Genomic DNA, 27,949 nt, shown 5'->3' with positions numbered 1-27,949 from the left:
ATGGAGAAGGCTGAAGGCTCTTGTCTGGAGGCAACATTAACTTCCTACAATTGAGCCAGTAGTACGGTGGATAGGGCACTTGCCTTGCTCATGACCAATCTAGGTTCGATACCCCCAGCAGTCCATATGGTTCCCCAACTCATTGGGGAGTTAGTGATTCCTGAGCGCAGAGTGAGGAGTAAGTCCTGAACACTGGTGGGTGTGACTCCAAAACCAGAAAAACCGAACCAAAACAACTTCCCATAATCGACAGCTATGTCTTGGAGGCCTTTGAACTTCCTGCAGGATAAGAGCTGGGGGAGCAAAGCGCTCTTGGTTCCCTCTCCAAAGGACAGGAGTCCTTAGTGTGACATCACCCACAAGTGTGCCAATCGGTTAGAAAAGGAAGTTGTAGATTGTAGTCATTAGCTATGAAGGTAGTAATTGCACCTAGGCAGTGCCTATCTTATCTGTCATCTTCTTAGAGCCACAGGTACTGCAGAGAGAGTGGACAAATTATAGTGGTGCTTGCATTTTTCTGAAGTTAATTTGGGTGAGGTGTCAAAAAACCTAGGTGTGGCCACAGGATTTTATCAAGGCCTACATAATCATGCTTTGCTGGGACTGGGATTTCAGCCATTAAGAACTTCTGCTCTAGGTGAGGAATCTATACTTAGGGTATTTTGGTTTGTGTTTTGTTTTTCAGCCACATCTCACCATGTTCAGAGCTTACTCCTGACTCTGGGCTCTCTGGGCTCTGGGCTCACCCTTACAGTTTTGGGAAACATAGGGAATTTAAGGGATAAAATCTGGATCAACCACATGTAAGGGACGTGTGCTCACTGTACTATCACTCAAGTCCCTATACTTATATACTTATATTTTGATTTGGCATCCACAGAGGTGCTCATGGGGCACTCCAAGCAGTGCCTGGGGAACCATGAGGTGCTGAAGATTGAACCTGGGCCACCCACATACAGAGAAGGTAGCCCAGTTAAGCTCTCTCCCTGCTCCTAGCTCAGCAGGTTGCTTGGGCCCAGCTAAGCCTTTTATCTTGTACCCTACATGTGCCATACCTTCTGGGAATCCCAACACCCTTTCCTTTGGGAAACTCTTGGCCAGCTCTACTGAGCTGAGGGAGCATCTCGTAACACTCACTCCCTGTCTTCTGGAGAAAACTCTCTTTCCTTCCTTCCTTTCCCACACGCAGTGGTGCTCAGGACTTACTCCTGATAGGTTTGAGAAACATTATGGCTTCTGGGATTGAACCTTGTTGGCCAGGTGCAAGGCAAGTGCCCGGCCTGCTGTGCTACCTCTGTAGCCGCCAAGAGAAAATAACCGTTTAGGGGGTCATCTACTCTCTCCCTCTGTGTTTTATCAGCCTTATCCCAGGACTATTAGATTACTAATATGAATAAATGCCTTTCTCTGCCCCCCTTTTGTTGTATTCTTGATTTGAAACACAATTTGTTTTGTTTGGCTTTTGTTTTGGGGCAGACACACCTGGTGATGCTTGGAAGTGGCTCCTGGCAGTGCTAGGGGGAAAAGCATGTGCTCTGCCCATTGAGGATCTCCCTTGCCCTGCAACATTTGGAGACCAACCTTTGGGACCCACTTCACTTTTTTTTTTTTTGCTTTTTGGGTCACACCCGGTGATGCACAGGGGTTACTCCTGGCTCTGCACTCAGGAATCACCCCTGGCGATGCTCAGGGGACCATATGGGATGCTGGGAATTGTACCCGGGTTGGCTGCTTGTAAGGCAAGCGCCCTACCAGCTGTGCTATTGCTCCAGGCACCCTGGGACCCACTTCAGATGCAGCTTCTCTGTGAAGAGCTTCCTGGTTATCTGCTGGCCAGCCCAGTTCACCTGTACAGAGCCTTTGTGAGGCTTCTCACCCTTTGTGAGGCTGGGTCAGCTGAGCAGGCCCTTCATAAGAGACCCATGAAAGAGTAAGTCTCGGCATGAAAGAGTAAGTCTCGACAGTTCATCCCTGCTCTTCCTTGGGGGTGAAGGGAGAGCCCCTCTTGCTTTCTTAGAAAGACAAGGCAAAACTGGAGTGTGGGGGACCACTGCTACTATCTGGGTAACTGCTTTCTGGCTACATTCACACCAAGACGTTGGCAAACACAAATTGCTTTATTTAGTGTTTCTCTGGATTGCAGAAGTGTCAGAAATGGGTCGAGCCCCTCAGAAGGGTACAGAGGCAGTGGGTGGCCCCCAGCCCCTCCAGGGAGGTGGGGGGAAGCAGCAGAAAGAGGTGATGCCCCTGCAGCTCCTCCCAGGCCAGCCCCTTCCCTCTGATCCCAGCATAGGGAGGCGCCGGCAGCACCCTTCACCCCTGAACTGGGGCCAGCGTGGGGGAGTGGGGCGCTGGTCCTCCTAAGGAGCTCAGGCAGAAGTGCTCAGGCAGAAGTGCCCCTCCTACCTAGTGGCCCCCAAGGTGTGACTGCTGGTTAGGGAGCCAAATGCACCCATAGGATATGAAGGTGTTTCCTGGGGCTCCCTGTCCTTGGGAATTTGGTGAGGGATGCTGAGGACGGGGAGCAGTCCCAGATTTGTGCCCACATGCTGGAGAAGCCCCGGGTGAGTCTTTCCCCTCCATGACTTTGTCTCCTGCTCTCAAAACACTAACTAGGAGGCCAGACTGGCCAATCTCTGCATCTTCCAGGTTCTTCTACTCCTTCCCCTGCTCCGGGGCCCTTTGGGCTACACCAGTGATAACAAGACACTTAAGGCTGGAAGACGGAGGCTGCCGAGAATGGTCCCAGCTCCTAGGGGGTGTCAGAGTGGGCTGCAAAGGACACAGATGGGCAGGTAAGCAGGCAGACAGACAAGGTGCTAAGGGAACAAGGAGGAGAGGGAGGCCTGGGTGGGGGAGAGGGCACCGGGGCCCAGACCATCCAGCCTCTCAGCTAGGTTCCCTGCCCTGCTGGAGTCAGAGAAAACACATCCAGTGTGTCTCAGGGTGGGAAAATGGCTTTTTTTAAAAAATAGTTTCCTATAAAGCATGAAAAAATCTCAGAGAAAAACCTCAGCAAAAGTTCCCTTCTCGCAAATATTTGGCATCGGCAGTGGGGCTGGCATGGCTGGCTCCGGCCCCGGCTTTTCTATTGCTGTGGCCCGGCCTGGCCCATCCGCGGGCCGCTCCCAGCCTCTTTGCATTCTCGTCAGCGGCTGAGCAGGAGGCAGGAGCTGGTCAGCGGACTTTGAGGTGTCCCTGGGTCCCTGTCCGGAAGCTCAAGTCTTTGGTAATTGGGAAGGGGATGAGGAGAAAAGCAAAGCATTGGGAGGAGGGAAGAGTCCAGTGACACCTTCATCACCGCGAGTTCAGCCGTGGGGCCACCTGTGGGGACACCGGGCAGAGGCTGAGTGATGAGCAGATGGCAGAGAAAGATGCTTCTGGAGCCTGAGAGGGGAGTCCCAATCAGGGGTGGCCTAGTGGCCTTTCCATGGAGCCTCTGAATCTGGTCATGCAGCAAACCCAGCCCTTGGGATTGCTGTCCCACAGACACCCCTAAAGCCTTGGGCCTTCCCCACTCACCCCCACCATCTATTTTTAATTTGAGAGTTTGGGTCACACGGGTGATGCTCAGGGGCTATTCCTGGCTCTGTACTCAGGAATTACTCCTGGCGGTGCTTGGGGGATGTTGGAGATCACTGAATCCAGGTCAGGCATGTTCAAGGCAAGCCAAGCACCCTACCAGCTGTACTATCGCTCCAACACCCCCATCCCACCATCTTGTGACCCTCTGCTCTGTGGTTCAAATGGTCCCTCTCGTCAACCTCCAGTGGGCGGGAGGGGGTGCTGGGGGCGCAGGCTGTCTGAGATCGAAGCCTGGCCCCAGGGGTTCCCGGCAGGAAGAGGGGTGCTGCTGTCAGCCCCACTCACCACAGCCAGGTGTCCGTTCTTGGCCTTGGTGATGAGCAGCTCGGAGCCAGGTGTGAAGTCGATGGTGCCATCCCTGCCTGGGCCCCCTGCGAATGTGATGCTGCGGGTGGGGAGAAGGGGTGAGAACTGCCCAGGACACACATGTCCACCAAAGGCTGCCCCTTGCCACCCCCCCCATCAGCCCCCTGTGCCCTCCCCCCCGCCCCTCTTTGCCCCCACACACCTGCCCTGGTTGATGTTGACACTGTTCACCCGGTCAGCACTCAGGGCAGTCTTGGTCAGCGTCTCAATCACGTGGTCGCTCTGCAGCACCACATCCCCCTGGGGGGCCAGGCAGGGTGGGTCAGCTCTGCCCAGAGCCCCGACCCCCCCCCCCCCCGCCCGCCCTGACTCCTGCCCCCCACTAACCTTCTGCTTGTTGTCCTCACGCTGCACGTGCAGCACAAAGAGGCTGTCGCTCAGGCTGCTGACCGAGATGCCTGGGGTGGAGGGACAAAGGTCAGGGATGAGGTGAGAGCTGGGGGCGTTTCCTGGATAGCCCCAGAGGAGGCTCACCTGTCAGGTTGGCATACTCGATCCTCTGCTTGACCTTGGCGTCCTCCACGATGACAATGGCACTGGGTGTCAGCAGCAGCTGGCGGGAGCGGGGCTTGTAGCCCTTGCGGTCGTACTTCACGACAGGCACTGCATACTGGGGGCATCGGGCAGGGTGAGAGGCTGTCGGGACTCCCTCAGCCCCTGCCCATCCACCCACTCCTGGGGCAATGGAACCGAAACCAGCCTGCAGGCAGGTCTCACCTGGATGGGCTCAGAGCCCAGGGCTTGTAGCACTTTGGGGCTGATCTCATCTGCACCTGAGAGACCCAGATGGGGATATTAGAGGGGGCTGGGATGGTGACGGTGAGCTGGCACGCGGGGAAGGCGGGGCTCACCGAGCCGGGTGCTGATGAAGAGCCTGGGCACGCTCTGGGGGTAATTGTCCTTCTTGCCCTTGAAGATCTCGCTAGCCACGGCTTTTTGCTGAAGCTGTAGAGATAAGGGTGGCGAAGTGGGGCGATATGGCGGGGACTCACTCAGTTTCCTGCAGCCAGAGTGCCTCCCTCACCCTCTCAGGCCCAAGTTAGTTGCAGGAGGCTGAGGCTGTCGCCAACCTCCCCTTGGCGCCTGCTCTGGCCTTCTTCACTTCCTCTTTCGTTTGTTTTGTTTTGGGGCTACACCTAGCAGCGCTCAGGGCTTACTCCTGGCAGTGCTGAGGGAACCACATGGGATGTCGGGGATTGAACCCAGGTTGGCTGTGTGCAAAGCAAGTGCCCTACCTGCTGTACTATTTCTCCGGCCCTGCCTTCACCTCCTGACCCCCAGGCGAGCACTCCCAGAAAGGGTCTTGGTTCAATTCACCAAAGGAGGGTGCAGGCCTGCATAGGGAATAATTCCCCTCCTTCAGGTTCTGGGGTCCGGAATGGCCGAAGTGCTAAGGCCCGGAATGTCTATAGCCTTGGCCTGAGCAGTGAGGGTACTTCAGCACCACCCAGTACCAAGTGGGAAATGTGGGCACCCAGGCTGCCAAAGTCTGTCGGGGGATGCCTGGCACAGTGCTAAGCCGCTGCTTTGGGATAAGGGGCCCTGACACTTCTGCGAGTCCAGCAGAGTCGGGTCAGAAGAAGATCCCCATCAGCCAGACTCTACCCCCAGCCTCTGCTTCAGGCATGAAGCCAAGCAGAGGTGGGATCCACCCGGGAGGTATAGTACACCCGGGGTAAAGTGCCCCCATGGGCCAGCCCTCCTCCTCCAGTGCCCGCTGCCTCCTGGAGCCCAGCTGCCAGTTCAGGCAGCCGTCGGCCTCTTCGCTGTTCCCACCTGCTGCTTCCACTCAGGGCTGATGCTCCGGCAATACTTCCACACCATATTCTTCAGGCACAGCTCCCGCAGAAGCTCTGAGGCCTGTGGGGATAGGGGAGGTTGGGCACCCGGCCAGCCGGGCTCCTTGAGATTGCAGGCTCGTGCACACCACAGGGCAAGCCTTCTGCTCCCAAGTCATTTCCCAAGGCCCAGCTCTAGCCCCCTGCCTTGGGGACTCCAGCCATAAGAGAACTCTGCCGGGCTTTCATTTGGGGGGAGTCGGTGGGGGAAGGGGGTGGCCACACCCAGAGGTACTCAGGGATTTTGAGTAATTCCTAGCTCTGCACTCAGAAGTCACTCCTGGTGGGTTCAGGGGACCCTAAGGGAGGTTGGGAATTGAACCCGGGTTGGCTGCATCCAAAGCAAATGCTTTACTCCCTGTTCTATTGCTCCAGCCCATCTGTTTGGGGGGCCACCAAGCTCTCACAGACCTCACGCAGGGCAGGTGGGGGAGTGGGCCAAGAAGTGTCCAGGACATTCCGTGGTAGATGCCGCCGCAGGTTGAGCAAAAAGGAAGCACGCACGTGGTCCAGGAAGAAAGCATTCTCAGGGCAACGGGGTGCGTGGCGAAGGATGAAACCACGGATGAGTCTGGCGGTGGAGGACCCAAGAGTGGGGGGTTAGGGGGTCAGGCAAGAGAATCCTTCATCCCGTACTCTGCACCCCAGGGCTCACCTCCGGATGGTCTGAGCTGCCCACTTCCGCTTGGCTGCCTTCCTCCGGCCCAGCGTGCCCCGCCACCAGGACTGAATGCAGACAGCTGAGGGGATCACAGTGGCTTAGGTCCCACTCTTCATGGGGGAGGTGACCCCAGCCTCTGCCCCTCCCAACTAAAGCCTCCTGGGCCCCAAACCTGATCGCTTCACTCGGAGGAATTTCTGCCGCCAGTGGTAGCCCTTCCAGCTGGCTTGGATCTTCGTGGCTATGATTGAGAAGGGAAGTCAATTGGTCAGGGGTCCAGTGGAAGGGGTGGGGGGACTGGCACTGTCAGAGCTCACTGAGTGGCATGAATGGGGGTAGGGGGCAACTAAACAAGCCATCGAAGGGGTTGGAGTGATAGTACAGTGTGTAGGGCATTTGCCTTGCATGCGGCCAACCCAGGTTTGATTCCCAGCATCCCATGTGGTCCCCCAAGCACTGCCAGGATTAATTCCTGAGTGCAGTTAACCCCTGCACACATCGCCAGGTGTGAGCCAAAAACCAAACAAATAAACAAACAAACAAACAAACCCAAAACCCAAAACGCCCCTCCCCCAAAAAACCCCAAGCTATTGAGTGAGAGGACAGATGAGGGCAGCAAGGGAGCATGGGAGTGCGCCCACTGTCCGTGTGCAGGGTCGGGCATGGGGTGGGGGCGGGGGAGGAAGGCAGCTGCACACGGCTGAGGCAGGCGTCCTCGAGAAGGAGCCCAACTGCCGTGATCTCTTTCCTGCTCCCCAGAACAGCTCCCACTGGCACAGGAAGGGTGGGGCCCATGTCTCACCCAGGTCTTGCCGCCGGACTTCCAGGGCATCCTCTGTGGCAAACAGGGTCTTGGGGAAGCGGATAAAGATCTTGGTCCTGGGAGGGAAATCGTGATCAGTCACTGGTCGTCACCTCACACTCCTCCCCTCACACATACCACGCCTGGGCAGCACTCACCGGCCCATCTTGTACTCTTCTGGCTTGTAACCGAGGTGCCTGACCAGCACAGTTACCCCGTCCTGGGGTCGTCCTGCCCATATGGGCCATGTCTCTGGGCACAGTGACTTGTACCTGAGGACAGGAGGAGCAAAAATGCACCTACTCCTGCCAGCACCCTGTCCCGGGGCCCAAACCGGCTTCTTTAGGTGCTCCTCCTGATGTGCGCACAGGAAGTCTAGGAGGTCTGTTGCTGCTTTCTTAATGTTGGGGGTTCCGGGGGTTGAACCTAGTGCTTCTCACACTCACGGAGAGTCCTGAGCTACAACCCACCCCCCAGGCTCCTGTTATTATTTTAAAGATAAGGAAAAGGGGGAGTTGGAGCAATGGTACAGCGGGTAGGCCATTTGTCCTGCATGTGGCTAACCCGGGTTTGATCCCCGGCATCCCATATGGTCCCCAGGAGCACTACCAGGAGTGATTCCTGAACACAGAGCCAGGAGTAACCTCTGAGCATCACGGAGTGTCACACACACACACACACACACACACACACACACACACACACACAGGAAAAGGGCCAAAGGTCACAGGGTTAGAAAGTGACAGAGAAGGAATTTGCCTGATTTGCCTCCCTGGGCCATAAATTGAGGAAACTGCAACACGCCCTTTCCTGAGAAATGAGAAACTCCTCAGAGGCTGCCTGCAGACCTCCCCCCGCCACACCCAGTAGTGGACAAGCCTGCGGGGCCCCTGTGAGGGCAGGGCCGGTCAGTCAAGGCCAGAATCCCTCTCCTCCCTCCTGGACGGGACCGACCGCCCACCTCTGCAGAAAAGCCTCGTATTTGCGGCGGTAGGCAAAGCCGGCTCTGCGCACGCGCAGGTTCTCCATCAGCCCCAGGTACTTCACCTGGTGCCGAATCAGCACCTCATCAAAGCGGCCTGGGGGAGGGGTACGGGAAGTTAGTGGGCAGAGGGCCGCTGGCCCGCGCAGGTCCCCCTTCCCCCCGCCCCCCAGCCCTCACAGGCCCCAGGGGCGGGAGGGCCTACCCGGCTGTTTGGCGTCGTTGGGCTTGATGCAGCGGATGTAGGCGGGCTCCTTGGACCTTAGGATCTCCACCAGCTGCAGCAGGCTCATCTTGAACTGGGTGGCGACCTGGCGAGCCCAAGGAGAAAGGCTATTGATGCGCCGAGCCTGGCCGAGGCTCACCCTGGGGGGAGCCCTCTAATGCCCACCTTCGTGGCATCGGGTCTCATTTCCTTGGCGCCCCACCAGGGCCTAGGCTCATCGCAGCCTTCGCTGAGCTAGAGCCTGGCTTAGAACCTCAGCCCGAGAGAGCTGGGTTTAGGAACCTCAGTCCCAGCTACAGAGCTGACTTAGGAACCTCATGGCGGGGGGGGGGGGGGGGTGGGGGGGGGGTGGGGGTGGGGGGTGGGGGGGGTGGGGAAGAGGGGTGAGGGAGGGGCAAGAGAGCTGGTTTAGAACCTCACCCAGGTGAGAGAGTTGGGCTTAGGAACCTCACCCAGGCGAGAGAGCTCGGATTAGGAACCTCAATTGGCCCGAAAATCCTGTGCAGATCCCTCACTCTTTGGCAACCATGTGCTCCCTCTCACTTTCATTTCTTGGTCACACTCCTGAGCTATCTGTCCTACTCTGTCCAGTGGTAGCCCTGTGAGCTGCTTTGAGAGATGCCCAAGGGTCTCAGATGCATGCCTGCAAGTAGGGGAGCACCAAGAGGGGGCATAAGTCCAGTCTGTGGGGCTCAGGGTCTTCAGGAAGGGCCTCGGAAAACCTCCTTCAGCTGGGACTTTAAGGAGAAGTCACTGACCAGGGACGAGGGGAGAGCCAGGCACTCATAGCAGAGGGACAGAGGGAAGGAAGATTCGAGGTGCACAGGGAGCGGCCAGCACGCAGGGGCCAGTGGGAAGGAGAGACAGCAGTCTTGTGGCCCAACCCACGAGTCACAGGTATTCTGAGAGAAAACATTCTGGAGAAGAACTAGGCGCCCAGGGATAGACCAGTGGCTGGCATGGCACGGGGTCTCAAGTGGAGTCCCCGGCACCCCCAGGTGGGATCCCCGGCCCCATTAGTGTGCAGTCCCCCACCCAGAATAGCAGCTGACGGGTGTGAGGCCCCAGATATCACAATAAGGCAGGAAAGTGGAACAAAATAAACAGCAATCTGGAGTGAGGGACGGGCAGGAAGACATCAGCATTTTGGACTCAGAGAAAGGTGTGGCCACGGGTGATAAGAGAGAGGAAAGCAAGGAGGAGGCGAGCGGCCTGGAGCTGTTTCTCACCAGAGGCCCAGGCCCGGGATATTCTAAGGAGGCCACAAGTGAAGATGTCATGAAGAGAGGGCTGGAGGACAGACATATGAGACAAGGAGCCATGGGTAGGAAGGGGATGGGGGGCCAGGAAGAAAAGAGATGGAAGGGGCCACGGTGGGGAAGTCTGTCTGGGCTGAAGGCAGGTGTGAGGAACGGCGGAGGGGGGGAGCTGATAAGGGCCTGGGCGTGCAAACACCTAAGACCCAGTGAAGGACAGGAGGGGAGGAGTCTGGGAGGCTGCCCAGACTCTAGCCTGGGGCACTGGGTTCAGGGTGATCTGCAGAGAGCAGACCTGCAGGACTGAGGAGTCAAGGGCCCAAGACCAGAGCAGGGTGGGGTGAGCAGGTGCTGGAGGGACCCGAGGTTATGTGACCTGCAGGAGAGGCCAGAATGGGGGAGGTGGGCTGAAGCCTGGCTTCGAATTGGGAGCCTCCTGCAAACACCTCTCAGCCGGCAGCTCCCCGCCTTCTGCAGCTCCCCGCCTTCTGCGTCCCTGCTGACCTCCCTCTCCTCTCCTGCCCAACAGCCCTGCCTCTGCCCAGGGCTTCCTGGTGCTGGCCTGTGTGAGGTGCTGCTGGCCACACCTGCCACCTCCTCCTTCCTTGTCGAACTCTGCAGGCTAACTAACTACCATGCTGACCCATGGTTCACCTGACAAGTACCTATTCATTCCCAAGTTTCTTCACTTGCCTCCTCCAGGAAGTTTTCCCTGGCCCCCTCTTCCCGTCCCTCCTACAGACATGCTACTGCTCCTTATTTCCAGAGTACTCACTCTGCACATTTCTTTTGCTTGTTTTTTGGGTCACTCCCGCTGATGCACAGGGGTTACTCCTGGCTCTGCACTCAGGCATTGCTCCTGGCAGTGCTCAGGGGACCATATGGGATGCTGGGAATCAAACCCGGGTCGGCTGTGTGCAAGGCAAACGCCCTACCCACTGTATTATTGCTCCAGCCCCTCACTGCACATTTCTGAGCGGCCAACTACCCTAGGCTGTGTCCTACAGACCTAGGAGACAGGCCGATGACAAAGCTCCTGTGTGAGAGTGCAGGCAAATGGCCACACAGACAGAAGGGGACCTGCACGGACGCCTCACTGACTGGGGTATACACACTGACACCCACACGGGCACACACAGGGGCACACACCTGGGGCAGGAAGCAGGCTCCAGGACACCAGGGGCAGCTTTCCACAATCATGGGCAAAGACCTGAGCTCACAAGCGCCCCGCAATCCCAAGTCAACACAGACCCTTGGTGTGTGTGTGTGTGTGTGTGCGTGCGTGTGTGTGTGTGCGCCACATGCCCCCGACCCCATAGCCCCCACACCGTCTCGGGCCTCTTCTTGTCACTGAGCTCGCTCCGGTCGAAGCACTGGCTCATGATGGGGTTCTCCGAGCTGCACATGGCCTGAAAGGCAGAGCAGGGGGCTGAGGGTAAGCGCTTGGGGCAAGCGGGGCAGAATCCAGGGAGAACTGAGTCAGGACCCAGAGGCCTCCCCTCGCCCAAGTTCTCACCTCCTTCAAGTTCCGAAAGAGAAGGTCATTGTTTTTATCCAGAAATCCTGGCAGGGGAGAGCAGACGTGAGGACAGTCCTACTCTCTCTGTCCATGGGGGCGGCGCGGGGCGGGGGGGAACAAGGGGAAGGCAACTCGGTGGTCCTTACCACTCACGCTGTAGGTCACCTCCCCAGCATAGTGCAAAAGGCGGAACTCCCCGCGGTCCAGAGATTTCCGTGTCCGCTGGTCAGCCAGCTTGTGTCTGGGGGGACAGGGGGAGGAGCTAGGTCGTTGGTCTGAACTGTGCCCTCTGCCTGCTGCAAAGACTTCGAGAGGCCTGAGGCATCTAACAGGAGCAGGCGAGCTCCTGGCCAGGGCCACCACCCAGTGTGCCATCTGCCTCCCTGCGGAGCACCGCTGAGGCTTCAGAAGGCCTTGCCCAGGTTTCCAGGGTGCCAAGACCATAGGCATCTGGGTCTCCACATGCGCTAGGCAGAGGGAGGGTCACACACTGCTGCAGATGCTGCTCAGAGGTTGGGAGATGCCCACAGCAAAAATTTTTTTTTTTGAGAGGATTTTCTTGGGGGAAACCACAGTAGGTCATGCTCAGGAGCTATTCCTAGCTCTATGCTCAAAAATCACTCCTGGTGGTGCAAAGAACCTTATGCAATACTGGGGATTCAACTGGGGTCAGTTGGCGCAAGAACCTGTCCAAGAGAGGCAGGAGAGATAGCACAGTGGGTGGGGTGGCTGCCTTGCACAGGGGCAACCCAGGGTTTGATTCCCGGCATCCCATGTGGTGCCCCGAGCCCCTTAAGGAGTAAGCACTGAGCACAACAGTGTGTGGCCCCAAAACCGAACAACAATGAAAAGAATCTGCCCAAGAGATGACTTAAGTCTTTTTTGTTTGTTTGTTTTTTGGGTCACACCCGGTGATGCACAGGGGATACTCCTAGCTCTGCATTCATGAATTACTCCTGGCGGTGCTCAGGAGACCATATGGGATGCTGGGGATCGAACCCGGGTTGGCCAGGTGCAAGGCAAACGCCCTACCTGCTGTGCTATCACTCCAGCCCTTAAATGACTTAAGTCTTAAGCAGATTTATACCCATTAGCCCATTTTTCACTTTTACAAAGTATTCAAAGTATCCACACAGAGAGACAGAGAAATAGGATCTAATACCCAGAGATGACAGTGGCTGCTGGTCATTCCAGCAGAAGCCTGGAGGCCAGCCAGGACCCTGAAGTGAAAGCCACAGGGGCTCAATGGGTCTGAGCCAGTGGAGGGAGTGTCCAGAGCCAAGCTTTCCACCTTATGATTCAGGAAGATAGTCAGGACCTACCATTATTCTCAGCCTAACCTAAGTTCTTAATTATGAAAAAAAAAATGTATAGAAAAAGGCAGGAAGGAAATGCCTTGAATAGCTAGTAACGATGACCTCTGGGTGACAGGCTTACAGTAGGGACTGCACACATTCCCACTTTTCTCTGAACAGCAATGTTATTTTCACAGTCAGAAAAAGGGTTCTGGAGGCTGGAGGGATAGCACAGCAAGTAAGGCATTTGCTTTGCATGCGGCTGATCCTGGTCCAATCCCTGGAAACTGGAATCCTGTACGGTTCCCTAAACATCGACAGGGGTAATCCTTGATGCAGAACCAAGAGAAACCCCAAGTACCACTGGGTGTGGTTCAAAAATTAGAGTGAGAGAGAGAGAAAGAGAGAGAGAGTTAATTCTACTGGGTCAGAGAGTAAGGGGCTAAACTGCCTGCTTGCATGCCACAAAACCTAGCTCAGTCCCCAGCACCCACATGGTTCCCTGAGCACCGTTATATGTAACTCCCCCCTCAATAAAACTATGACAAACAAAAACAGCAAAAGGGTTCTAATCTACAACTAAGAAACAAAACAAAGCATGGGACCAGAGCGATAGTACAGAGAGTAGGGCACTTGCCCTGCACACGGCCAACACGGACACAATCCCTGGCACCTCATTCAGTTCTCTGAGCCTTCCAGGTGATCCCTCAGTGCACAGCCAGGAGTAAGCCCTGAGCATGGCCAGGTATGGTCCAATAACAACAACAGATTTAAAAAAGAAAAAAGAAAAAAGAAAGAAAGCCACCCAGGGCTCTGGCATTTGGCAGCCGGGGGACTGCGCTAGCTCCACGACTGATGAGATGTGCGATGACTGAGCACAAGAGTTCATCTCTGTGAGCCTCTATGATGGAGTGTGCACCTCCTTTGAGCGGTGGGATGGGCTAGCAGGGGATGTGCACACACGGCCCAGGACAGAGGTGTGGGTTTCTGCTTCTCCCTTGCCCCACTCTAGGGGATTCCTTAAGTAAAACGCAATTCCCAAATAAGGAAGCCAAGAACTCTTAGCAAGTTTCATTCTCAAAAAAAGAATAATCAGGGGCTGGTGCGATAGCACAGCAGGTAGGGCATTTGCCTTGCATGCGGCTGACCTGGGTTCGATTCCCAGCATCCCATAAGGTCCCCCGAACACCACCAGGAGTTAATTCCTGAGTGCATGAGCCAGGAGTAACCCTGGTGTATTGCTGGGTGTGACCACCCCCTGAAAAAAAAAGAATAAGCAGGAAGCCAGGCTACTTGTTTTTTTTTTTTTTTCTTTTTGGGTCACACCTGGCAATGCACAGGGGTTACTCCTGGCTCTGCACTCAGGAGTTACTCCTGGCAGTGCTCAGGGGACCATATGGGATGCTGGGAATCGAACCCGGGTCGGCCGTGTGCAAGGCAAATGCCCTACCCGCTGTGCTATCTCTCCAGCCCCGAGGCTACTTGTTTCTTATTCCATGGACCCTCCAGGGGTCAGCTCCTGGGCCTAGCATTGTAGGGTTATGGGGGACCAGCCCTCCCCAGGCAGCCCTGCACCCACACTCACGTCACGAAATGTGGGTGGTGCTTGATCGTGTCCTCCAGCTTCTCCAGGAAGGTCAGATCCGTGGCCTCCCCGGGGCGCAGACACTCCTCATCCTGGGGGTTGTGGCCCAGGGGAAGAGGGTACAGGCACAGAGGGAAGGGGAGTCAGAGGGTCATGCCGAAGCCTCACCTCACCCTCCACACACAGCCCTGCCCTGTCCCTGTGCACCCTCCGAATGACCCTCAATGGCCCAGCCTGGCATGCAGGGGGAGGTAATGATGACCCCTTCCCCACCCAGCAGGGGACTCACCAAAATAGAGATGATACCCTTGAATTTCTCCTCCACCAGGTCGCAGATGATTTTGTTGTTGAAATACTGGACCGGCTCCCACTGAGGGGGTAAGGGAAAAGCAGGCGTGACCAGGGGTTTGGCAGGAGCAATGGTTGGCCTTCCCAGGGGTCCACGGGGGCCACCCCAAGGCTGCCACTCACCGCGATGCCCTCCGCCTCGTATTCCTCCTGCTCAGACTTAAGGGTGAGCTCGATGAAGAGCTGTTGCAGCTTTTCGTTGCAATAATTGATGCAGAACTGCTCAAAGCTGCGGAAGACATTAGAGCTCAAGGGGGACACGGGTTGGGAGCAGAGCACAGGACTGGGACAGAGACCCACATGGCAGGAGGAAGACCCAGAGCTCAAGGGGTACATGGGCTGAAAACAGCACAGAACTGGGGTAGAGCCCAGCACAGCGAGAGGAACCCCAGAGCAGGACCCAGGGTGGCTGGGGGCAGGCGGGAGCTGACCTGTTGTGCTGAAACACTTCAAAGCCATAAATGTCCAGGAGCCCAAGAACTGTGGTGCCTCGCCAGCCAGGTCGCTCGGCGTCCTAGGGCCAGAGAGTCAGTGCTGCATCCCAGACCTGGCCTCCCTGGAGGCTGCCGGGGCCGAGTCCTCACCTTGGAGGCCAGTGACCTGTTGATCTTCCCGACCAGCCAGGTGAAAGTGCGGCTGTACACGGCCTTGGCAAGGGCGTCACGTGCGTATGCGGCCTGTTCCAGGTTCAGCGGGCTCAGGAGCTGCATGCAGAGGACAGGGGGGACAGGGGAAGTATGCAGGGGAGGTGACTGCCACAGGCCCATCCCTGCCCTGACCCCTCACAGACTCCCACAGAACCCCAGGAAATAAACCTCTCTGTTTTCCCTGTATGTGTGCAGGGGTGTCTGCAGGAGGAGGTGTGTGTGTGCGTGTGTGTGTGTGTGTGTGTGTTTGGAGTGGTCACTTGGGAATGGGCGAAAGGGGTGTCACCAAGGGAACCACCAAAGAGAAGTGATTAGGGACAAGAGGCTTCATTCCTGGAGGTGGGAATCTTGGCTCATTGTTACTCTCTCCCCGTATGAACTGAGTGTCTCTGAGCTCCAGCATGGTGAGTGGGTCAGCTGGGTAGATCCAGGAAGGGGAAGCGGAGACAGTGGGGGGCTGCATTGGAAGCCCTGGAGGCAAGGGCTCGACTCACCTCTTCCCCCTTGGCGATGATCTTCCTGTGTGTCAGGGATTCCCGCAGCGTGGAGCCGTCTACCCCGAGGAGCTGCCCAGGACGGGTGGGCATGAGGATGAGCACTCCTCGCCTCGCCACCAGCACCCCCTGCCCTCGCCTCCCCTGGGCGCCCCCAGCTCACCCTGGTCAGATACTTGAGCTGGTTCTCAGTGGTGACCTGGGCGTTACTCTCTTCATCGGCAGCAAAGTGGAGGTTGCCCAGGTGTAAGACGCTGGCTACGATGCTCAGCAGGTCCTGGGCCGAGAAGTGGGTGCACATGGGGGTGACCGGGGCACTCAAGAGCTCCAAGAGGGGGCAGTCCAAAGATGGTCAGATGGTGACCATGGGGGTGGGTGGGAAAACACCTGAGACTCTAGGTGGGAAAAGGGTGGAGGTTTGCTGGGGGTCCCCAGCAGAGGCCATACCTCTACTTCATCCTCAGTGAAGTCAATGACCGCCAGGGCCTTCCGGACCACCTTCCAGTCACTCCTGTCGTTGATGGAGGAGACCTTGGCGCACTGGCCCTGGAGGAAGGGCAGAGCTGAGTCAGCGGCCCTGACGAGATGCTTCTGTGGGCATCTGCCTCGCTGCCAGCAACTCACCTTGACCAGGTACATGTAGCTCTGTGGGTTCCGCTCCAAGCCCAGCCTGCGCAGGGTCTCCTCTTCGCCCCCCTCCAGCAACTGGTAGAAGATGTGGAAGTTCCTCTCGCCGTGGTTCTGGTGTACCACGCGGGACTTCTCCAACAGGTAACTGAGGATGTGGCCGCCCACAGGGGCCCCCTAGGCAGGGAGGATGTACATGCTCAGGGGACAGGGGATACCACGCGCCCCTTGATGCCTGGCACCCTTGAGCTCTGAGTCCAGCCCTGCCTCTGGCTGCGTGGGCGCAGGCACGTCGCTGGCTCTGGCCTCCGTTGCTTCATTTAAGAAACAAGGATGCAGGGCCAAGGAAATGGCTTAAGTGCCAGGACTCATGCCTGGAATGTGGGAGGGCCTGGATTTCATCCTCAGCACCACGTGTTCCCCCCATCCCCCAGCCTTCCTGGGAGAGGCCCTATCATATTAAAAACAAAAATGAAAACAAAAGTAAACCAGAGGGGCCAAAGTGATAGCACAGTGGGTAGGGTGCTTGCCTTGTATGTGGCCAATTGCAGTTTAATCCCTGCACCCCATATGATCCCCTGAGTTATCCAAGAGTGATTCCTATTATTTTTGGAGGGCTCCCCCCAATAACCTATCTATTTGACTCCCTGCCAGGAGTGATTCCTGTGCGCAGAGCCAGGAGTAGTCCCAGAGCACTGCTGGGTGTGGGGCAAAACAAAAAACAAAAGCAAAAAATAAGGAAAGAAAGAAATTAAGAACTGTAGTGGGGAGGGTGGGCAGCCTAGTGGGAAGAGGCTCAATGGGCTGATCGTGTTTTGCATATGGGAGGCCCAGGTTCACTCCTCAGCACTGGGCTGGAGTGATGATAATACAGTGGGTAGGGTGTCTGTTTTGCATCATGTAGCTGACCTGGGTTCAAACACCACCTTCCTATATGGTCCCCTGAAAACCACCAGGAGTGAATCCTGAGTACGGCGTCAGGAGTAAATCCTGGGTATCCCCAGGTGTGACCCAAAAACCAAAACCAAATCAAAACAAAATAAGAACAATCCTCAGAGCACTGCTGGGAGAAACCCCTGAGCACAAAGCATGAAGCACCTCCGAGGCACAATCTGAGTTTTAACTGGTACCACACGGTACCCGGAGCATTTCATTTTTTATCTCCAGAGCACTTCTGAGCACTTCAGACCCTGGAGGTCCTGAGCACCCCAGGGTTGGTGCTGGTGGCCCTGGTATAGGGTAGCCTTGAGTAGCATTACAGCACCAGGCCACAGAATTGAAACATCTGGTCCAAGTGGCTGAATATTACCAGAAGGGATCCCCAGCTCCCTTAAGCCTAGCTTGGGAGGTCTCTCATGAAAGAGGAACAGTGAGGGGCGGACAGCTCAACGGGGTAGAGAATATGTCTGCCTATACCACGTAAATGCCCTCCCTAGCATGGGAACCTCACCCCAGCACTGAGCCTCTAGATCCAACCTGCAGCCATGCTAAGTACCACTGGAAGTAGCCCCTGGGTCCTGAGCACCCCTGGGAGAATCCCATTAAAAAAGGTTTTGAAGGGCTGGAGCACAGAGTATAGAGGGCAGGGAGTTTGCCTTTCATGTGCCAACCTGGGTTTGATCCCCGGCACCCCATATGGTCTCCTGAACATTGCCAGGAGCAACCCTGAGCCTTGCTAGGTGTGTTCCCCCTCCCCCCCGTAAAAAACAATAAAGCCTTGGGGCTGGAGTGATAGCACAGTGGGTAGGAAGTTTGCCTTGCACACGGCCAACCCGGGTTCAATTCCCAGCATCCCATATGGTCCTCTGAGCACCACCAGGAGTAATTCCTGAGTGCAGAGTCAGGAGTAACCTCTGTGCATTGCTGGATTAGACCCAAAAAGCAAAAAAAAAAAGAAAGAAAGAAAGAAAGAAAGAGCCTTTTTATACCCCTCCCCCCATGCATCCACACAATTTTTACGAAGACTCAAAAGCACCACTACCATCCACCTCTTCTTTGTCCCCCATTCTCTTCTCCAGCTCCCCTAGACCACCCAGAGGACCATATGGGGTGCGGGGGATCTTGGTGTGCCAGCATGGAGCACACCAAGCGCCTCCCACTAGGCCTCCTTGTGGCTCCTCCCCAGCCCTGCCCCGAGGTTGCCCCCCCTCCACACACACACACACACACACACACACACACACACACACTCCCGCCAGGTTTCTGTCTGGCTCCAGTCAGCCCTATCCCAAAGGCTCCTTCGTTTGGGCTGACCCCATCTGCCTCATTTGGAATAGCAACTGCTCCCATACTCGTCTCTTTTTATTTTTTGTCCTGGCACCTGTCACCTCAATTAGACTTTTGTTCATTGTTTCTCCTGCAGAGCAGGGACTTCGGTCTTGTTTCCCTGTTGTTCTCTCCGCCCCTGGAAGAGTGCCTGGCACCGAGTGGCCGCTCAGGAAAATACCTGCTTTTGTCCCACAAGACCTGGCCAGGGGGTGCCCCTTTCCCCAAGGAACCCTACGCAGCAGCCCTGGCAGTCCCTTAGGTAGGTACCTTGAAATCAAACTGTACGTCCATGTACTTCCCAAACCGGCTGGAGTTATCATTCCGGAGGGTCTTGGCGTTTCCAAAGGCCTAGGAGCAGATGAGGGGATGAGAGACACACGTGCTTCTCCGCGCCCCCGCACCGCCCCGGACGGTTGTCCCTCACCTCCAGCACAGGGTTGCTCTGCAGCAGACGGTCCCTCACGGCACCACCCCGCTCGGGGGCCGGGCAGGTCTCTGCGTAGAACTGGAGCAGGCGCTTGGTGGCCTCGGTCTTGCCGGCGCCGCTCTCCCCGGAGATCATCACTGCCTGGTCCCGGCGCTCCGTGCGCAGGGCCCGGTACACAGTGTCGGCCACTGCAAACCTGGAAAGGAGGCTGCTCAGCCCGAGCATGGGTCCCAGGGGCAGGGCTGGCAGACACCCTCGTATGTGGTGGGTCACGGAGGTTGGGGGACCGTGCCCAGGTAGAGTTGGGGGGGGAGTAGGGAGAACTGAGAGTTATGAAGGATGGGAAGGAGGGGGTTCACACTTCAGAGTCCAAGAGACTGTGGGGACCCCCCCCCCCGTACCATCCCTGAGTGGCCCAACCAAGGGGGGAGGTGAAAGCACTAGAGAGGAGTCTGGTGAGGTGAACTGACAGAGATGGGGGCTGGGTCACTCACAGGTGGGGGGGCACCTCATAGAAGCTGACGCCACGGTAACGCTCCATGTGCTGCCGGCTGTAGATCTGCAGGTCCCGGTAGGGGTTGACGGACACCAGGACCGGGCCAATGTAAGTCTGGGGTGAGGGGGGAGGGTCAGAAGTTGCTCCCTGAGGCCCTGAGTTCAGCTCCCCAACGCGCCTGTCTCCCACATGGGCCTTACATAAATGAGGTTCTCCCGGAAGCGGCGCCGCAGGTTCTCCATGAAGGCAGCCTCACTGGTGAAATTCTCCAGCAGCACAAAATCCTGCACCCCCACCCGGTCTCGGGCGGTCAGTGCGCTCTCCATGGTTACCCGTACCCCGTCACTGCCCAGGGCCTGCGGACAGAGGGGCAGACCACAGGTAAGGGAAGGGCTCCCATGGGGGCTGAGAGATAGCACAGCGGGTAGGGCACTTGCTTTGAACATGGCCAACCCTGGTTCGATCCTTGGCACTCCCTATGGTCCCCGGAGCACCACTAGGAGTAACTCACGAGCGCAGAGCCTGGAGTAACCCCTGAGCATCGTCAGATGTGGCACCGAAACAAAACAATAGAAAGGGAAGGGTTCCCATTACTCCTGCGTGGTTGGAGTGAAACAGAGACCTGAGGACGAAGAGGACAGCCAAGGAGCCCAGTCATGCAGGTGCCTCGGCAGGCCCCGTCCCAGGGTCCCAGCATATGGGGACTCAGCATATGGAACAGTGAGGACACAGGCACACAGCATACAGCCACACAGGCACCTAGGACACAGGACACTGGAGCAAGAGTTCTCAGAGGACAGGCGAGCAGGGCGACTAAATACATGCAGGGAGGCTCTGGTTTTGTAGAGGAAGACGGAGAACATGAGAAGGAATTCCCAGGAATTCCAGAAAGAACGTTCTGCTGACCTTGGACAAATCCCCTCCTCTCTCTGAACCGCTTCCTCCTCAAGGAGGAGGAGTTGAGTGAAAGCAGGTGACCTCAGGTCCCTTAGCTCTGGGCCACGTGTGACAGGTGCTTTGGAGGACAAATGGCTCAGAGTTTTTCTGCAAGGAGGGTGGGGCCCTTTCTCACCCCCCCCCCCCACCAAGATCTCCCGGAAAGGAATGTCCAGGGGCCAGCCAGAGGCTGAGGAGAGGCTTTCCCCTGGAGGGCCTCTAGTCCCAGTGGGGCCACCCCAGAAGGGGGCCTCCCTCCCTCCCTGGGTGACTCTGGGTCGCCACACCCTCCCCTCCAGCTGCCGAGCTGAGACACGCTCCTCCACCCAGCTCGCGGGAAGCCCCAGAGTGGGGTTTACAGAGGAAAGCCCCCTGCCTCCAGGGCCCACCCAGGGGGGCAGTCTGTAGCCCAGGAGCTTAGCTCACAACCCCGTGCTCCTCAGACGGCGGCCAGGGCCAGGGCGTAAGGAATCGCCACTGAGTGTCAAAAGCCCGAGGCGGGCAAGGTGGGGGTGTCGGTGTACATCCCAAAGGGGTCCCGGTCTCCCCCCAGCCAGACCACCTAGGTCTCTGGTCCCGGGCACCCCTCTGATCCGGTGAGGGGCTGGCTCCCCAGGGCTCTTCCCCCACCCCCGTGCGGCCCCAAGCCGCGGAGAAATCTGGCCCGGCGCTCCCGCCCCCTCCCCCGCCTTCTGGGCGAGGGTCTCTGCGCTCTCAGCGGTGCCTGCCCGGGACCTGCTGGCCCCGCCCCGGTTCCGGAGCCCCTCGGCGCTCCCCGCCTCCGCCTCCTACCCCTCCCCACCCCGTAACTTTCCGGGACATTTTCCACCCGAAATTCCTGAGCCGCGCCCGCTTCCTGGCGGGGCCGGGGCGGCGCCGCGAGCCAGGGAGGGACGCCCGGGACCCCCGCGCCGCCCGCCAGCCCCGCTCACCGACGCCCGGTAGCGCATCCTGCCCGGCCGGCCTGGCGCCCCGCTCCGCAGTCGGTGCTCTGGGCCCGGGGCTCGGTGGCGGCGGCGGCGGCGGCGTCAGCGAGGGAGGGGCCGGCCCGCCCCCGCGCCGCCCCCTCCGCGGGCCTTGGGAGCGAGGACTCCCTAGGGTGCTCGCCGCCCCCCGGCTCCGACGCGGGGTCCCCGGCAGCTGCTGCGGGCGGGAGCGGCGCGCGGGGGTCTGGGCGGGGCGGGGCGGGGCGGGGCGCGCTCCCCCGCCCGGGGGGGCTCGGCCTGAGTCAGGTTTTCCAGGAGAGACGTTTTGGTTCCAGGGTGGGGCCCGGAACCCGCGCGGCAGCCGCGTCTACACCGACCCGGAACTCACTTCCGGGCCAGGGTCTACACCGGCGCCAGGCCCGGCATGGGACGACGGCTGCGGCCCAGGGGCCGGAGGAAGCAGGATGAACCCCCCCGCCCCGCAACCTCGCGTCCCGGGAAAGTTAAAAATAGAACGAAATGTCCAAATACGGCCGGCGCGCCCCGGCGGGCGGAGCCTCGAGCGGGACTCTTCACCCCCGTCCACTCTCCGGGGGCGGGCCGCGCGTGTCGGAGCCCGGAGAGTCTCTCCAGGTCCCCGCGGGGCCACGGAGCTCGCGGCCCCGGGCGCGTCTGCGGGGCGCGGAGTGTGCTCGGCCCGGGCCGAGTCCGGGGCTCCCGTCTGGGACCGCCGGGTCCTACCGGCCGTGTGTGTCCCCTAACCCCCGGAGCGCCTCATCCCACTCTCCTCCAGCGGAGGCTTCCCACGCGGGTCACTCTGCATCCCTCGACTCTGCCGGGGGCTCCCCGGGGCCCCACCCTGACCGTGGGCGCTTTGGGCGGCGCCTTCTGGAGGGGCGCGCTGGGATCTGGCCTCGCCGTGGTGGCGGGAGGCAGCGACGGCTCGTGTTTGCCAAAGGCTCGGCCCTTTCTTCCAAGCCGCGAGCGACCAAGCCCCTTCATCCCGGCTGGGAGCGGGACCTGCCGGACAGGCTCGGGGCAGTTCACGACAGCACGCAGGCCTCGGTCACCACCACTCCTCTCCCCATTCCGCACGTGCTTTGGGGACGCCCTACGGAGAGCCAGGCCCCAGGCGGACCGGCTCACTTCTTATCTGGTGGGGAAAGCCCTTCAGGCGTGTCTGCCGGCTGCAGAGAGCTCTCCAGAGCGTCCCCTCGCCACACCTGAGCGCAGGACGCTGGACGCTGACAGCTTTTGGGTGCGGGGGGTGGAGGGGCAGCGCAAAGGCGGAACCCAGAGCCGCGGCGCGCCCGGCCCCGTGCACAGGCGGGCTCCCCGGGGAGGGCTGCGGCTGCGGCAGGTGCGGACTGCGTCGTGGTGCGGCCGAGCTCTTTACCTGCAGAACGACAGCCGGGCAGAACCACTGCCCCAGGGACCCTGCTAAGGGCGGGGGAGCGGGGCCAGCTGGGAGATGGGGTCCTCTGGCGGGGGCGAGGGCAGCGGGTGCCTCCGCTCGCAGCTGGGAGACGGGTGGGAGCGGAGGGGTGGGGCTGTTAAACGCCCCTGGCAGAGGCGGGCTCAGGGTGGGAGGGGGCGCCCGCCACCGTGCCCCCAGGTTTAAAACCCAGAAGGCGGCAGGGCGGGGACTCAACCTCCTGCCAGCCCGGGCGGGGAGCGCCTAGGCAGACTGGCGGAGAAGGGGGTCGAGTGAGCCCGCACCAGGAGCGCGAGGGCTCCCCTCCTTGGGTAAGGGGGACCCGGACAGACCGCGGCGGCGGGTCGCGGCCGGGGGCGGAGCTAGGGAGCCGGGCGGGGCCTCGCGGCCGCAGTGCCCGCCCCGCCCGCAGCCGCGTCAAGCAGCTGGAATGAGGGGAATCCGCGAGCGGAGGGGCGTCCAGCGGACCACCCCCTACCCCGAGCCGCGCCGCCGCATTCCCGGGATGCCCGCCGGCGCCCCCGCAGCCGCCGCCCGCCCGCCGGCGAAAGGAGGGGGCGTCTCCGCTGGGCGACCTCAAGCAGGGCGGGCCCGAGACCCCCGCACCCCCGGCCGGGCCCAGCGCGAACCCCGGAGTGGGCGAAAGAGGCGCTTCCTGTGTCCTCTGCTACTCCCTTTAGCGCCCCCAGCAAAAGGCCGCGTGGTCCCTCCCTGGGAGGCAGGTGAACCCCGAGCTCAAGGTTTCAGGACTAGGAAAAGGAGCTCCAGCAGCCACTCCCTTGTAGGGTGCCTGAGGGGGGCAGGCCTGGCCGATCTCCCAGCTCCTCGGGACCGGTTAACTGGTCGACCTGACCTTCCTTGGTGACCCCGCGGCCGGTACTGTGTGACTTCTGACTTGAAGGCTTTGGGAATGGCAGCTAGAAGGCAGACTGCGGCTTTGGGGCCCCCAACACTGGCTGGATCCCCTCCTGGCATAGGCGCTGGCTGCAGGCTGGGGGCAGCTCCGGGCTGAGTGAGTCAGGACTTATTTCCCAAGGCCGCCTCGGGGTCTGGATCTCCAGGGCTGGTGGGTCTCCCAAGGCCGGGAAGGAGAGCGCCAGGCGACATAGGCTGTCTTTACTGGAAACCAGGTGCTTGGGCAGGTCCTTTTTGAGGAGTGCGGAGAGGTACCCGGCAGCCTTAACTGTCCCCCTTCGGCTGGGAGATAGTTCAAAGGACTGGTGCATTAGAGCCGCCAGTTTGATTCCCATTTTGGTCCCTGCCATTGCATGGGCGCCAGGGCACTGCCAGGGAGCATCTCTGAGCACCACCATGACCCCAACACAAAGCAAAGCTCCAACACCCCTGTGCAGGGTTGGAGCAGGTGTTCTGAGGGACCATGGGTCACGCAGATAAAAGGGTTTCACACGAGGGTGGCCTGGGTCTCGGGGCAGTGGAAAGGAATCACTGGCTACCTCAGGAGGGCTACACACAGTACAGGTGCACAATCATAGATCTGGGCTCTGAATGTCCCACCAAGGGTTGTGTCAGGCTCGGTGGAATTGCTGGGAAGGGAAATACGGGGGAAAGAGAAGATCTGATGATGCTACCTGATTGCATGCAGGGCCCAAGACAGGGGCTGTAGCCGGGCTCCAGAATCAAGGCCATTTGTCTTCCCGGTTTCTCTCTAGGGACCCAGAAAACAGCGCAGTGCCCCTACCCTCTCCTGCTTGTTCAATAGCCTTTAAAAGTTGAGGGGCTGGAGCGATAGCACAGCGGGGAGGGCATTTGTCTTGCACGCGGCCGACCCGGGTTCGATTCCCAGTATCCCATATGGTCCCCCGAGCACTGCCAGGAGTAACTCCTGAGTGCATGAACCAGGAGTAACCCCTGTGCATCTCTGGGTGTGACCCAAAAAGAAAAAAAAAGTTGAGATGAGGGAGACACTTCCACTAGTCATCACTGCCTGGCAGCAAAACACCTGCCTTGTCCTCTTCCTCCTCACCTCAAGAAGTCCTCCCTCCCACACCAGCTGAAAGCGCCCCTCTGCTCCTCTGTCACTGCTAACAGGTCACCCCGGTTTCTTCCCTGTGATAGTTACACATACAAAGCGGATCCATTACCACCTCCTGCTTATTAACAGGGTTTACAGGGCACCTCCACGTGTCAGGTCCCTACTTTACATCCATACCTGCATTAGCACTCCGCGGCACCCTCGGTGCCCCCCTGTCGCCACAGTTCCAGCGTGGCTGTGTGCTGGGGCAGCCCCCTTAGTCCCTTCTCCCTCCTTCACCGCCACACAGCCAGGAGGAGGTGCGACGCCCCCGCAGCTGGGCCGCACGTGGCTCTCAGAGCCTCTCGCCTTTGCACCTGCAAGCGCGCTCGGCCCGGCTCCCCCACACCCTGCTCCCCACCCGACTGACTCTTAGTCATCCTTGAAGATCAGCTCAGGCCTCGCCTCCTCCAGAGCCCAGGCCCATGCCCCCCGACACACAGCCCCTTTCTCATCGCGTTCCGCTCTAATCGCGCGCTTCCACGTCAGGCTCTCCAGGAGAGCGTTCCCGGGCGGCGTCCGCCCAGCCCGGCCCCCGGTGCGGGCTCCAGAATCCCGGGCGCACGCCCGCTCCAACGAAAGAATCGCGGGGCCCCGGGGTGCGCGCAGAGCCCGGGGCGTGCCCGAAGCTGAGCAAGGCCGCCAACCGGCCACTCCTCCCCGCGTCCCCTTCCGAGCCCCCTGCCCGGCAAAGCGGGGCGCGGCGGCGCGGCCGGCCGGGGGCGGAGAACGGGAAGGGGCGGGGCCCGGCGGCTTCTCCGGAACCCAGAGGCGAGCCGGGCTGTCGGGGGCGCCCCAGGGGCGCGCGGGGTGTCTGGGTCCCGCCACCCCAGCTGCTCCTCCCGGCGCTCACGCTCGCCACGAGTAAGCCAAGTGTCTGCCACGGCGAGTCCCAGCATCGCCGTGTCCTGCGACCGCGCGCGGGTGCGCCGAGCCCGCTCCCGGCCCCCGCGGTCCCCGAGCCGTCCACCCCGGCCGGACTCCCGCGCGGCAGCCCAGGGCCCGGCCTGGCGCCCGGCTGGCTGCCCTTTCCCCCAGCCCCCCGCCAGCCGCGGCCTCCCGGGCCACGCGGCTGTTTCCCGCACCGCGCCGGCTCCCGCGTTACCCACCGACTTGGCTCATTCGGGTGCGCGGGCGGGGGCTAGGCTGGGCGGCGTGGCCGGCTCCGGAGTTGGCGGCCCCGGCTCGTTCTCCCCGCCCAGGGCCCGCCCGGGGCCGGGCCGCTGCCTGTCGTCATCCCGGGCAGGGCTCAGACCCCGGCGCGCGCGCGCACCCTCCCGCCCCGCCCCGCCCTGGCCGCCGGGTCCGGCCCAGGCCTGGGTCGGAGACCGCGGAGACTGGGTGCCGCGCGCTCCGCAGCCAGCTCCCGGGGCCAGGCGCGCCACGGTCACGGTCACGGTCACACGCACGGAAACACACACACACACACACACACACACACACACACACACCCTCCTCTGGCCACACACACACACACACACACACACCCTCCTCTGGCCACACACACACACACACACACACACACACACACTCCTCTGGCCAAAGAGGACCAGTCCTCTCTGTCCTCTCGCTGCCATGCAGGGTGGGTGGAGGTGTCCGACGGGGTTCGCCCTCCTGATCTTAGGGCCCCTTTGTGCATCCCCGGAGCGAGCGCGCCGCTGCTCTGCGCGCCAGGCAGGTCAGTTCTTCCCCATTTGTGACTTCCTCTCTCCCTTCTTGACTGGCTACTGCCTTGAGCTGGCCAGTCCTGTTCTTTGGATCAGTTGATAAAGGGGAGGCATTCATTGAGCCTGTTCTGGGCACCGAGAGTTTTCCATGCCCACCTCAGCAGCCCTGTCGCCTAGGGATTATGCCCAGTTCACAGCCCAGCCCACTGAGGCAGGGAGCTCTAGGAGAGGAGATTCAAACTGAGATTCCCACTCTGCGAAAGGGCTCCTAGAAGCCCTGAAGTCTTTACCTTGCCTTTCACTCCTGCCAAGGCTATGCCTCCCCACTGCTCATCTTTAACCCAGATTTGCCTGAGTGGGGGGTTGCTGGGCCCTGGCCGGGGGGCACTGCCACCCTTCCTCCCAGCCCAGAATATCCCAGCTTACGAGCTTGCAGGGCCTGTGGGGATGCACCACTCGGATGATCTCCCCGGTGGGTATCAGCTCCACTTGCAGCGCCATTCTGCCCCGTGGTAGCCAGCCTGCGGAATGCAGGGATCTCGGAGCAAAAGCCTGCCTGCTGGCTCTGGAGCCCGGAATCTGGTCTCACGCTGGGATGGTCACTTGGTTCAGCTTCCACTGCAGCCCCAGGGGATATGTCTGGTCCAGTGCCTCAGGACACAGCTGGAGCAGCCCAGGTCTGATTGGGAGGCCTCTTGGCCTAGCGGGTTGGGGCAGGAAGAGGAGTGGCCAAGGGTGGAGGAAATGCCTGTTGTCCCAGGTAACCAGAGGAGCTGATGCAGCCACCCTGGGGGACCATCGCATGCCAGTTTCCTCCCAGTAGTCCGGCATCTCCTAGAGTCCACTGGTTCAGTATTGGCTGCGAGACACGGTAACCACACCCAAATCCAAAAGCCGGATGGTTCTCCCCTAAACTGACAGGGTCCTTCCAGAAGGCATTGCCCCTCTGGCATACAGCCCAGCTTTGCTTCCTCCAAAAGCAGCAGGCAAACTCCTTAAATTGGAGGGGTCAGGGCTAGGGATGGCTGGGGGTGGCAACCATGTTGGGAAGAAGTTGGCTCGAGGCAGGAGGGCCTCTAATGCAACCTCCTCTGAGCTAGTCACTTGGGAAGGTGGTCCCAGTTTCTGTGGCTGTGGACAGTCTCAGCCCTGTCCACTCCTCACTCTATAATAATCTCAGGTAGTTCCCCCCCCCCCACCCCCATCCAATGTTCCCAGTGTTTTTTTTTTTAATCTTCATTGTTGCTAAATCACAGTTGACACTTTCCTGGCCTGGAACTGGGCCTCCAGTCTCCAGTCATTCCTTATAGGAAATGAGAAGGGGGAAGTGGACAGGGGAAATTGACCTTTCCAGAGGGAGAGGCTGGCACAGGAGGGGCTGCCCTCCAGAGGGCCTGCTGACCTTGACAAGTAGGGCAGGCCTCTTCCCCCAGGCACCCTTCCCTTCCCTCAACACCTTCCCCCGCCCAGGAAAGGCCAGCAAAGCTTCCTTCCTTCCTCTGGGAAGCACATCTATCCAGGGCCGGCTCAT

General features: G+C 59.6%; 1 protein-coding gene across 3 annotated transcripts; it reads right to left on the bottom strand.

Annotated features, from left to right (window-relative positions):
• Positions 1 to 2,112: 2,112 nt before the first annotated feature.
• MYO1C (myosin IC) lies at positions 2,113 to 26,929 on the bottom strand. Of its 3 annotated transcripts, none has more exons than XM_056127202.1 (32): positions 26,845 to 26,929; positions 19,623 to 19,778; positions 19,421 to 19,536; positions 18,924 to 19,122; positions 18,767 to 18,847; positions 16,229 to 16,408; positions 16,052 to 16,150; positions 15,768 to 15,881; positions 15,605 to 15,676; positions 15,048 to 15,167; positions 14,895 to 14,977; positions 14,587 to 14,692; positions 14,405 to 14,485; positions 14,116 to 14,207; positions 11,382 to 11,476; positions 11,233 to 11,279; positions 11,045 to 11,125; positions 8,440 to 8,545; positions 8,214 to 8,331; positions 7,411 to 7,524; positions 7,253 to 7,329; positions 6,623 to 6,691; positions 6,445 to 6,529; positions 6,201 to 6,360; positions 5,728 to 5,811; positions 4,803 to 4,896; positions 4,669 to 4,724; positions 4,426 to 4,561; positions 4,279 to 4,349; positions 4,094 to 4,191; positions 3,871 to 3,970; positions 2,113 to 3,324 (listed from the first exon to the last, which is right to left on the bottom strand). In XM_056127202.1, exons 1-32 carry the CDS (start codon positions 26,917 to 26,919, stop codon positions 3,298 to 3,300), a joined length of 3,192 nt encoding a protein of 1,063 aa, XP_055983177.1. In that variant the 5' UTR covers positions 26,920 to 26,929; the 3' UTR covers positions 2,113 to 3,297. The 3 variants fall into 3 exon arrangements, with proteins under 3 accessions (XP_055983177.1, XP_055983179.1, XP_055983178.1); XM_056127204.1 differs by lacking the exon at positions 26,845 to 26,929 and adding an exon at positions 25,861 to 25,981; XM_056127203.1 differs by lacking the exon at positions 26,845 to 26,929 and adding an exon at positions 21,291 to 21,683.
• Positions 26,930 to 27,949: the final 1,020 nt, after the last annotated feature.

This window comes from Sorex fumeus, unplaced genomic scaffold (assembly GCF_029834395.1).
Source record: "Sorex fumeus unplaced genomic scaffold, SorFum_2.1 ptg000063l, whole genome shotgun sequence".
In the NCBI taxonomy this organism is placed as follows: Eukaryota; Metazoa; Chordata; class Mammalia; order Eulipotyphla; family Soricidae; genus Sorex; species Sorex fumeus.
The sequence above is the reverse complement of the archived record's forward strand: the minus strand, read 5'-3'. Positions and strand labels throughout refer to the sequence as shown.